At 44.7% G+C, this 12,868-nt stretch overlaps 1 protein-coding gene across 1 annotated transcript in view; it reads right to left on the bottom strand.

The window, feature by feature from the left end:
• ARFGEF2 (ARF guanine nucleotide exchange factor 2) overlaps positions 1-12,868 on the bottom strand; it is a 557,551-nt gene that overhangs the window by 365,064 nt on the left and 179,619 nt on the right. Inside the window, exon 14 of the mRNA XM_069243445.1 lies at positions 1,141-1,342. Within this exon, the coding sequence (XP_069099546.1) occupies positions 1,141-1,342 (202 nt within the window). The remainder of the gene's footprint in view (positions 1-1,140; positions 1,343-12,868) is intronic.

Below are 12,868 nucleotides of genomic sequence, written 5' to 3' on the forward strand. Positions count from 1 at the left end.
AATCTGCCTCCAGTGCTCAAGCTGGTGCCATGTACTGGTAGATTAGGTTTCATTTAGGGAAAGCAGATTAGTGGTCTAGGCTCAATGGTGCTGTGTGGCAGCTAGGAGAACTGTGACTGTGGGGATGTTTCTGGATCCGTATGGCACCTGAAGGAATTTCATACTGTGTGGACACTGCAGGAGAAAGTATCCATTAGGAAGATACAAAATGCAGTTAGACCTTGTATCTTGCAGTTAATGCAGCATATCATGAATGGTAGTACTAGGCTGGATACCAGAGACTCTCCCAATGCCTATATATAAACACACCATCCAAGTGTCATGTCAGTATATTGCTTGACATTTTCTATACCATCACAGCAAAATCTCTGTAAGGCTAGGGACAGCAAAGCTCACTATCTCCCAAAGAGCATTTGAATATTTAACAAGAAGCAACAATACGTTTGAAGACTTAAGTGCGAGTCTTGTGAGGAAAAAAATATTTTTGCACAAGTGATCCAGTCTTCGAGACAGCATACCAAAAGGCACTGTCACTTTGGCAAAATAAATCAGCACTACTCAGCTCACTGATGAGGGCCTTGAGGAGCACCTTATGCCTGATTATGCTTTTTGTACTTCATGGCAAACAGCCACTGAGGGATCAAAAGCTCCCTTTCATGTATGACCAAATGAATTTGGCCTCCCTACCGGAGACTGTTCTGGGATGCCTCTGGGCACAAAGGTTAAATTCCAATAGATACCAAGATGAAACAAGGCATCTCAGGCACTCACAATATGGGTGTTTCACCAGCGTTAGTGTGTGAAGAAACGTTCTAAATTTTTTGAAAAAATACTAAGGAACACCCCTGGCAGCCGAGCCTGTGGATGTCACTGGCTCTCAAAAACCCATATATACACCCTGCCTGTTGCTTTTGGTGGAGTCACAAGATGCTTCTGAGGGTGGCAAGTGATGCCTCCTCCTAGTGACTCAGCACTGCTGCAAAATTTCAGTCAGGCACCTAAGGAAAATCGTTTCAGGAATCTGTAAGAGTAAGTATAAATTAGAAGCAAGGGTACTCGACACAAACTAACCACTATATATATAAACATTTAGAATTTAAAAATAAAAACACACGTTGAGAGAATTAGGAACACACTCACAATTCTATTCCATGTTCAATGATTTCTTTTTGCTGTTTTATAACTTCAAACTGCTCAAAATCATCTGGTATAGACGTCTGGGTGCTGATACTTCCAATTCCCGATGACACTGTGGAATCTAAGGAACTTGCACTACTCCGTCTTCTTAAAAGTTCATGAGGTTTCCCTTCATTCATTTCCACATCCGCTGTTTTCTCCTGACCTGTCACAAATAAATGAGAATATCACATAAATAAACCTTAATTTAACTTCTCAGATCATATTGATTCTTAAATATCACAGAGTAAGGTTCTGTAGAGGTGCAAATAATTCACAAGAAAATAAGTGAGAGGAAATCTTAATCAAACAGCTGTACATTTTCATCAAATTGAGACAACAAGCAAGATGCATTTTTTTCCAAATTCAGTTGTTTTTAGGTTGAGCCTACTAGACAGTGCATGCTCTGTCTGTTGAGAGGCATATTGTAGCAACATAGGCAGGCTTGGAGCCCGCCCATGTTTACCATTGGTAGTCTTTCGTGACACTCAGTTGCCTGCTTCTTATTATTCTTGCCCCAGTTTGTCCATGTTGTGTTGCCTCTCCCTGTCAGCATTTCTTCTTTGCAAACTCTTTGCTTGGCGGGGACGTCTGCTTATGGGACTTGTTTTTCAAGCACTACTTTTTTCTTTTGTGTTGAACACTCCACTGGAGTCCATATGTTTTTGAGCTATCTTCCTCATGGTCTCCCCCCCTCCATTGCTCACTGTCACCCGTGCCCCTTCCTGCTGTGCTCGCCTGTGTGCGCTCCACTGCCGCCCCTCACCGTTACTACTGTGGTCTGGTCTGCCCTTCCCATGCTGTTTTCATGTCCCTCATATGCCCGTCCTACATTCTCTTTTCCAGTCAGTGCATCCAACACTTCCAATGTTACTTCTGGCCACTCTGTTGCTTCCTTTCCACCACCTCACTAACTAAAAAGAAAAAAGCACACCGTTTTGAAGATGCAAAAGCCATTGTTAGGGCTAGTAGGTCACAAAGGCAAGACCAACATGCTTCACCAATGCTTGATTCTTAATGCAAAGAAATCATATTTGCTTAAAATATGATAATGAGTTGTCTCAGACTAATGCTCCAGATAAAAAAGAATTATACTGCATTTTAAACTACAGGGAGTGCAGAATTATTAGGCAAATGAGTATTTTGACCACATCATCCTCTTTATGCATGTTGTCTTACTCCAAGCTGTATAGGCTCGAAAGCTTACTACCAATTAAGCATATTAGGTGATGTGCATCTCTGTAATGAGAAGGGGTGTGGTCTAATGACATCAACACCCTATATCAGGTGTGCATAATTATTAGGCAACTTCCTTTCCTTTGGCAAAATGGGTCAAAAGAAGGACTTGACAGGCTCAGAAAAGTCAAAAATAGTGAGATATCTTGCAGAGGGATGCAGCACTCTTAAAATTGCAAAGCTTCTGAAGCGTGATCATCGAACAATCAAGCGTTTCATTCAAAATAGTCAACAGGGTCGCAAGAAGCGTGTGGAAAAACCAAGGCGCAAAATAACTGCCCATGAACTGAGAAAAGTCAAGCGTGCAGCTGCCACGATGCCACTTGCCACCAATTTGGCCATATTTCAGAGCTGCAACATCACTGGAGTGCCCAAAAGCACAAGGTGTGCAATACTCAGAGACATGGCCAAGGTAAGAAAGGCTGAAAGACGACCACCACTGAACAAGACACACAAGCTGAAACGTCAAGACTGGGCCAAGAAATATCTCAAGACTGATTTTTCTAAGGTTTTATGGACTGATGAAATGAGAGTGAGTCTTGATGGGCCAGATGGATGGGCCCGTGGCTGGATTGGTAAAGGGCAGAGAGCTCCAGTCCGACTCAGACGCCAGCAAGGTGGAGGTGGAGGTGGAGGTGGAGTACTGGTTTGGGCTGGTATCATCAAAGATGAGCTTGTGGGGCCTTTTCGGGTTGAGGATGGAGTCAAGCTCAACTCCCAGTCCTACTGCCAGTTCCTGGAAGACACCTTCTTCAAGCAGTGGTACAGGAAGAAGTCTGCATCCTTCAAGAAAAACATGATTCTCATGCAGGACAATGCTCCATCACACGCGTCCAAGTACTCCACAGCGTGGCTGGCAAGAAAGGGTATAAAAGAAGGAAATCTAATGACATGGCCTCCTTGTTCACCTGATCTGAACCCCATTGAGAACCTGTGGTCCATCATCAAATGTGAGATTTACAAGGAGGGAAAACAGTACACCTCTCTGAACAGTGTCTGGGAGGCTGTGGTTGCTGCTGCACGCAATGTTGATGGTGAACAGATCAAAACACTGACAGAATCCATGGATGGCAGGCTTTTGAGTGTCCTTGCAAAGAAAGGTGGCTATATTGGTCACGGATTTGTTTTTGTTTTGTTTTTGAATGTCAGAAATGTATATTTGTGAATGTTGAGATGTTATATTGGTTTCACTGGTAATAATAAATAATTGAAATGGGTATATATTTTTTTTTGTTAAGTTGCCTAATAATTATGCACAGTAATAGTCACCTGCACACACAGATATCCCCCTAACATAGCTAAAACTAAAAACAAACTAAAAACTACTTCCAAAAATATTCAGCTTTGATATTAATGAGTTTTTTGGGTTCATTGAGAACATGGTTGTTGTTCAATAATAAAATTAATCCTAAAAAATACAACTTGCCTAATAATTCTGCACTCCCTGTATTTATAAAATATGTGCATACATTGTTTATGAGCCTATGTGCTATGTACACTAGTCTCATCGAGTGCTGAAAACAACATGTGAGAAGCAAACACTGGCAATAGATAAGACCTCAGCCAGCTGGTTTGATGATTATTTATTTTTGTATTTATTAATTTTGCAAGCATATGCCACATCAAACCATGGCCCAACCTAATAATAGTGGCCAAATGCTTGCTATACAGATTTTACAGCTGAAAAAAATACCAATCACTTACAACTTTGATAGAACGTTGTTCGCTTTTTAGCAGGAAGATGTTCTTAGGACAGGTACATGAACCCTTTCTGGTTTAAAAAATATCACAGGAAAATATTATTCCATATGGACACAGAGAAAAGTTACTATTAGATTTGAATTAATGTAGCCTTGACATAGTTTAAAAGCAGAAGAATGACTCACAAATAAGTAACAGTAAATAATGTAAAGAAAACAACATTGGCAAAGTAAATTATTGTCCAGCCAGCCAAGGCCCTTCAGTGCTCATCTTTGTAGGTGATGTGAACATGTGTTTAGGTAAAAACCCACCACTCAGTGCAAAAGAGCCAATAGCTGAATTATGCTGACCTGTTTCTCATTTATATGTGCTGTGGATAAGGAACTGTGATGTCAGTTGAACATACCAATGGATGAAAAGGGCTGACAATATCCTTCTATGTAGGGACAAAAGTATGTTTTTTTTTTTTTTTTTTCATTACAGGAAGCTGGTGAAAAAGCTGCCCATCTAACAAAAGATAGGATGGGTTTTGGGTTAGTTTCTCATATTCCGGCACCTAGATATGGAATACACTGATCACATTTATGCTCCTTTGTTTCTCATGCTATACCCATGTCTTACATTTTCATCTGGTTTTCCTAAATGTAGCAGACTTTGACAGTGAAATGTTCTGAGCATGAAGGCGTTGGAAGATGGGATTTTACTGGCTGGATGTCCTAGTAACCTCACCTGCCGTCTTTGTTATTGTTTGTGGGTATGCAGGAACAGGGACTGCTTAATGGACTTGAAGTGCCCTGTCTAGCCCCTGTGTTTTAAGCTCCTGTGCTTTTACATGTTTCAGCTTTGGCCATGCTATCTTAGTTCTTGACAGGTTTATTATGCGTCTGGATTTAATTTCTTTGGGGGTGACAATGTGGGAGGGCATGTCTAGCAACTGGTTCCTGTCACTGTGGAAAAAGACAGGAATGGCTGACTAAGTAAGGTCTGCCAGGTACACAATACATATGACACTAGTATGGAACATGCATCTGATTCCCAGGCGAGAATGAGCAGCTTCTTTATCTTCCTGAACCTGGCTGCAGCAAAGGAGGTCAAAAATATATTTAGCTCTACAATAGTCCAAGTTAGGTAACGAAGACTGGTCAGACATGGAGTGCATAAAATTGGCACATAGCTGGCTTCTTGAAGCCTGACACTGGCTTTGGCGGTGCTTTGCCTTTTTCACTCAAGATGACAAGAAGCTACAACCTTACTAGATCTTCCTGGAAGTTTGATCCACATGACTAAGCATTCCAAAATAGTCACAAAAGCTGTAATATTCACCATTTATTTAAACCTGCTTTTAAAAGGCGCTGGATCAAAAATTATGCTTCAACATTGCCAAGAACAAAAAACCCTTTCAAATACTATTATAGCCAAGAAAATTCAATGAAGTTAGAAAAAACATAAAAGAACACTGGCACGTTGAGGCTACATTAAAAGGTAAGATAAGAGACATTGAAAAAAATAATATATTGTCAGTTTTAGAGGTCATTATTCTACCCAAATAAAGGACAATGCATAGTTACTACAAGAGAAGCGGAAGGTACCTTGTTGGAAAATGAGTGTCTAGGGGATTATTAGAGAGCAGATGGGATAAACTGTTCCCACATTTTCGAGATTATAGGGAGTAGTCTCCAGTCCTCATCCATCGCAACTTTTGTCAGAAAAAAAAGTGGCAATTATAGTACCAATGTACTGAAGAAGAGCATTATTTTGGAGTTTCTTAGTGTAAATCTGAAGTTCTTCCCTTATTTTATTCAACCACGAAGGGAGAAGATTTATTCTGGGCCAGTACTCCGGCTGTTTTGGGTCTCATGCACGGTACGATTTGTGAATCTCATTTTAGAAGGTGGAAGGACACAAATAAAGTAGATTGCTATGAAACTTCAGCAGAATTATAGTTTTTCCTGTTTTTATTATCTGATAAATCTAAGGGACAATTTTGATTTGAAAAAATCCTGATCAATAAAAGAGATTATATTTATGGCGAATTCTATGGAATAAACCTCCATGTTCTTGCAAGGTACTGCAAGAAACTTTGCTGAAATGAACAAAGGATAATGCCCCCATCAATAATTTGGTTCCAATAACCATTCATTAAGAAGGGAAACCTTGATTCCCTATGCAGTTCATGCTATTGAGCAAGACATATATGCTTTATTTTGAGTTGTCAAGTGTGGCAAGGAGTGTTCCACCTTGCAGGGATTAATGGAAAAGACTGCTTGCTCTCAGACATTTTGTGCTACTCACTGGATGCAACTTGCTCATCAATCATTTAGATGCATCAATTTTAGTAGTAGTTCCTGAAAGGTGAGAGTACACAGAGGGGACCAAAAGGTATTATACTGGAGTGAGTATGCTGCTTAAATTACGGAATTTATGACATTTACTTTGTAGTAACGCAACAGTATATCTGAGAATGGGCTCTGTCCATCCTAGACAACATGTATTTGGAATGTACTGAATTCACAAACATAAAAAATGCAACAATCAATGTTGGTAGTAATTGCCGACTGATGCGGTCGCATTTATGAAGAGGCAAACACGCTTCCTGTAAGGAACCTCCGATTTACTTAGATTACCTTTGGCCCGTTTGAAGTCTTTTTCCATTTGTGTGCCACACATGTTGCCCAATGCTCCAACATTCATTGTGCTGAGATTTTTCAGTTTGAGTCTGACATAATGGAGTGGGTTAACTTGAATGCCCTTCCCCTTAGCTCTTTTTTTCAAATTTGGCCATTTAGGATTACTACATTTTGGGCAGGAATTAGCAATCTCTCCTTTTTTCCCTGGGGCAATCAGTGTTATGACCTCTAAAGTATCATTACATTCCTCTTGATGGTCGACACTGAATTTTAATAGGCTGCACCACTTTGTCTACGTGCATCCTTTGTCCTGATGAACAAGTTTCCTTCGGGAATGCATTATCTGGTAGATACTCCATCTAGCTTCAGATGCCTCACCTTTGAATTTCCCCAGGCGTCAGATTGGATTAGGAAACTTTTGTTCGAGCAATACCCCTGCATGTCCAGTCCGGTGGCTCCATCCGGGTCCACGTGGCGTCGTTGGTGCTGGAGGTAACATTGCGGCCACCTATCTAGGAGCCACCCAGGCGCGTGGGCATCAGTTACTTTAATCACGACTTTCCAAACCAGAAGCGCAGAACCATGACAAGAACTGGTACATGTGTGTCTCCAAACTAGGGCCCTGAAAAGGGATCACCCTGAACCTAGCAATCAAGTCCACAGAGCTAGGAGGCATAGGTTGGTGTAAGGAATCTGCAGCTTTATACAGTTTCTAACTGTGTTACCGAAGGTAAGTAACTTGTTCATCTGATAGACTTCTAGCTGTAGATTCCTTACCTTTGAATAGATACCTAAGTCATACCCTCGTGTGGCGGGCTAAGGGCAAATGCATTTAAACTAGAAGGTCCTGCAGGGCTGAAATGCCTGTCCCTGCAGACCTGAATGTCCAGGCGGTAGTGTTTGGAAAAACGTGTGGGACTGGGACTCCACGAGCTAACGCCGGGGTCTGCCTGCATCTCACTCACCCTCTGGGCAGATATTATTGCCACTAAGAAGGCTGTCTTGATGGTAAGCAGCCCGGAGGGACAATCGTGCAGTGGCTCTAAAGGAGCGCATATGAGGCATGTGAGAACTAGATTGAGATGCCACTGAGGCATGATAAAGGGCTTAGGGGGTAATATATGTACAAGACCTTTAAAAACCTATTTACAATAGGGGACTTAAATAAAGAGGGTTGGTCAGGCAGCTGCAGATAGATAGCCTTGAAGAGTGCCCAGAGCAGAGCCCTGCTGGGCAAAGAGACAGAATGAAAAGAAGAACATTGGAAAGAGAAGCAAAAAAAGGACCTATATATCTTTCTGTACAATATTTTACAAACTTTTGCCAACAGCAATTGTATACCATTTTGGTGAAGGAATGCCTGACTGCCAAAATTACATTACTGACTTCGGAAGGAAGGTCGGATGCTGACAACTGCCGCTGTATAATCTCCATGCAAGAGGGCATTAGAAAATCCTCCAAAAGGGGCAGCCTGAAGAGGATGATCAATGCTCATTTTCAGAAGCACAAGATACCAGACTTTCCTTGTCCAGTCCGGAGCTACAAGGATACTTGGGGCCTGTCACTCTTCATCTTCTTGAGAACTCTGGGCAGGAGTGGTATAGGCGGAAAGGCGTACAGAAGGAGCTCCACTCGCAACGAAAAGCGTTGCAGAGCCATTGCCGCCTTGGAAATTCCAATGTGCAATACTGCTGACAATGTGCATTCTCTTCTGAGGCAAACAGATCTAATCAAGGCTCTCCCCACTGCTGAAAGATACCTTGTACCACCTCTGAATGGAGACACCACTCATGAGCCACTGGGTATCGATGGTTGAGTTTGGGTGTTCAGAGAACCAGCAAGGTGTTGAACAACCAGTGTTATGCCCTGCTGTTCCAGCCATTTCCAGAGACAGAGGGCCTCTTGACAAAGGGTCCGTGAACACCTGCACTAATTGCCCTTTGACAATGCGAAGAAATGCTTTCTAGTTGGATCGCCTGGAGCTCAAACACATTGATGTGGAGTCTAGATTCTGCCAGAAACAAGAGTTCTCTGATCTCTACCTCTCGCACATGGCCACCCTATCCCAGAAGTAATGCATCTGTCACTACTGTAAGGTCTGGTTGAGGAAGGGAGAGGAGTCTGCCTCTGACCCAATCGCAGTTCATAATCCACCACTGCAGGTCTTTTGCAGTTACTTCCAAGATCTGGACCATGTTGGAGAGATTTCCCTGATGCGGCGCCCACTGGAACTTCAGGTCCCACTGCGCAGCCCGCATATCCCATCCGACATTATTTACCCACAGGATGCAGGAGGCCATGAGGGCCAGCAGCCTCAGAGTAGGTCCCACTGAAACCCAGGATAGAGGCCGAAACATCAGCATCATAGCCTGAATATCCTGGTCTCGCAGCTCGGAGGATAAACCCAAAACTGCACTGTGTCCAGAACAGCTCCTATGAAAGAGGGCATTTGAGAAGGAGTCAGATGTGACTTTGGCAAGTTTGTAGTGAACCGCAGCGAATGCAAAAGGTTGCCCGAAGTCTGGAGGTGGGAGACAATTGCCTGGTGCAAGGTCGCCTTCAACAGCCAGTCGTTGAGGTAGGGGAAGATTAAAACCCCTGACCTGCGCAGATGAGCTGCAACCACCGCCATGACCTTGGTGGACACCCAAGGGGCACTGGTGAGACCAAATGGCAGCACAGTGAAGTGAAAGTGATCATGGCCTACTTTGATAGGAATACAAAAATTTGAATCATGGAAGTTCAGCACTACCAACCAGTCGTCTAGGTCTAGGGCAGACAAGACCTGAGCCAATGTGAGCATTTTGAACTTCTTACTAAGGAAGAGATTTACGGCCAGTTGGTCTAGGATAGTGTGAAGACTCATGTTTTTTTGGGGTATCAGAAAGTAACAGGAATAACAACCACTGCCTAACTGCTGATATTGGGACCCTTTCTATGGCTCCAATCGCTAAGAGAGCCATAACTCACTCCTGGAGTAGAGACAAATGATCCTCCACCAGCCGTTCAAATGCTGGCAGTGTTGGGGGAGGAAAGGATTGGAAAGACAGGGCATAGCCCTTATTGATGATCTGCAGGACCCATGTGTCTGATGTTATGGACTGCCAGTGGAGGAGATGATGTGTATTCACCTTCCAGCTGGGCAAGCCTGGTCCTGAAGAACCAAACTATTAGTGCTTTGAGACTGCAGCTGCCGGGGGCTGGGTGGTGGATGACTTCTGACCTGCAGACCCTGTAGGTCTGAAGACACTGCACCCAAGTATTACATAGCCTGGGTGGTTGCATAGGACAGTGGCTGGCATTGGTGTGGTAATGTACAATGTCCCTTCTGTAGCCACGAAAGGCAGATGGTGACGAGGGGTCACTGAGAGGCCCAAGGACTTAGCCGTAGCCCTTAAGCACTCCATTGCGAATCTGCCTTCTCACCAAACAAACGAGTTCCATCGAAGGGCATGTCCAACAGGTTTGCCTGGCCATCCCCTGAAAAAACAGATGTTCTCAGCCAGGCGTAGCTCCCTGAGGCCACTGTCAGCTGCCACTGCTCTACGTACTGAGCCAGCTGTAACCAAGCCGCATCAAATGGTGAACTTTGCTGAGTCCCTCCTGTCTTTTATTGCTTGGGAGAGTATGACTTGGGCCTCCCCTGGGACCTCAGGCAGCTCTTGCACAACCGTATCCCAAAAGGTGTATGGGAAACAGCCCAATAAGCACTGACCTCTGTGCCAGGCTGGTAAAAGAAAATATCTTCTTCCCAAGTCGGTACAGCCTCTTGAATTCCCTTTCCTAGGGAGCGGAAGAGAATGCGCCATGGGAAGTGGAGGCTTGTACTACCAAGCTCTCAGGTGTGGGTTGTCAGCTGAGGAAGATATGGTAGCCCGGTGCAAGGCAATGGCGGAAAGCAATTCTCCTATTTACAGGAGTCCCTGAGCTGGCCTTCAACCAAGTTACCAGCAGGACGTCTGTAAGTGCTTTGTTAAAGGGCAAAAGGGGTTTGGATGTAGAAGCCCCAGGCTGAAGCACTTCTGTCAAGATGTTTGTCTGGGCAGTTTAAGATCGAGGACCTCCGCTGCACCACGATTAAATAGGAAGCTCTCTCCTCCATAGCCACAGTGGGGGAAGAGCAAGCCAGTATCTGGAGATGTTTCCAGACCATTGGCCTCTCCTAGCTCCTCATACCAGTCCAAAGATCTCTCCAACTCATTCTCTAAAGGGTCCAGTGACCCCTCCCAGTCTTCTCCCATGCCTGACTGTGAGACATAAGGCTCAGGCTCCGGATCGTCGGGAATGAAAATGAGGCTGGTGCCACCAATGGGCACCAAGAGCATAAGGACCGGCACTGGAGAAGGTCGCTTGGGTACAACCAGCACCTGTCCTGATCCGGAATCAGAACCTTTAGTCCCCCATCGGAGCTGAGGCTGAAGCCGCAAGCATGGAACCCTATGGGGCCTACTCCAACCCCACAGGGCCCAAAGGCGAGGCAGAGGGGTCGGCCTAATTGAATACACGGTGCAAGGCCTCATAAAATTCCTTAATCTGAGTGGGTTTAGATCTGGCTATGGGAAACAAGGGAGGCACGGAGTCGAAATGGACAACGGCTCCGCAGAACAGTGCCAGGAACGCTAATGTTCCCCACTCGTCTCGTCAGCCTACGGATGAGGTGAAGTGGAACTCCTCTTGGACTTCTTCCCCTAGTGCCCCGAGGTCCTCGAGTGGGGAATAGAGGACTTGGGGCTCCTGAAGCAGCGCTGTCTCCTCCTTCTCGACCAGGACTGAGACCTCCGAGGAGTCGCACGTGTCTGTGTTGGAGACTGTCGGGTCGCAAGCAGCTTTAGGGACTGCTCCCTCAATGCCCTTGGTACAATGGCCCGGCAGTCCAAGCATGACTAGGAGATGCGGTCGCGCTTGAGGCACTAGAGGCAAATAAGATGGGGGTTTGTAATCGACATGGTGCAGTGACAGGCACCAAACAGTTTGACCTCTGCATTCTTCCATGACATCATTGACACACTTAAAGAAATAAATTGAGACATAATGTTGAAAAAAGGCCTGTCAAAAGGCATCAGAGGGGTAGCTCTTTTCGGATCTGTGCTAATTGGCACAGAAAGAAAAGAACTGACGCCTGTGCGCCTGGGTGGCACCTATATAGGTGACCTCCAGTGCCAACGATGCCACAAGGAGCCAAATGTAGCCACTTGAAGGCAAGCGCAGGGGTTTTGCTTAAGCAATGGTTTTCAGATCCAGTACGACGTGTGGGGAAGTACATAGTAAGGAAACTGCAGCTAGAAGTCTCTATCAGATGATGAGATTAAATAAACATGGTTGAAACATCGTCGACAATTAAAGCAGCAAATTGCAACAGGAAGAACAGCAAGCAACCATACAAGCCCCCACAGATGAGCTACAGAACTGCTCCTACAGGAACAAGAGCCGAATGGAGCAAAGGGCACGGACATAATGGACTTCATACTGGACCTCTTCGGCCATCTCCTGTTGCGGAGACCAGCATAGAGTTGCACAGAATACAAAGGATGACTACACAGGTGATGAAGGGGCGCACAAGCCAGGCAAACTTACGTGCATTCACAATCTCCAACTCAAATAAACTATCCTGCACACATTGAGAGATGCCCACTGTGTCCAATTCCAGAAAAACAGCATTACATGGTTCCAAAAAGGCTTACAAGACCAACGAGAGGCAATTCGGCCAGCAGCATCGAGTCACAAGATTGCCTAAGGCCCTCCCCCCAAACCCAGATACCATGGCTCTTGAGAGGCAGATAGCGCTCAACAGCTTAACAGGGGACCCGGATCGTCAAGACACAAACTAAGCCTGGATCTTGCTCTGAAACTGTTTTGGAGGGCCCTTCTGCATCAGTTGATGTTGTGATAGATCAGGTGTAGTAGGGAGTAAGAGTCAATGCGATATATCACTGAATGTAGATTTCTCGCCCCCTTGTCCTGGAGCTGACCAAAGGATTGCTTTGGCGGTCGACAGTGTTCACTGGACTACTCTGCTAATTATTTGTTTTTGTTGGGGATCAGCATGTGGATAGTACTGAATGTGTGGGCCTAGGTTTCCTTCTTTCAAATACTCAAAAATATACCCCCATCCTCAGAGCTGATGCCAA

Source organism: Pleurodeles waltl, chromosome 7, assembly GCF_031143425.1.
Source record: "Pleurodeles waltl isolate 20211129_DDA chromosome 7, aPleWal1.hap1.20221129, whole genome shotgun sequence".
NCBI classification, from domain to species: domain Eukaryota; kingdom Metazoa; phylum Chordata; class Amphibia; order Caudata; family Salamandridae; genus Pleurodeles; species Pleurodeles waltl.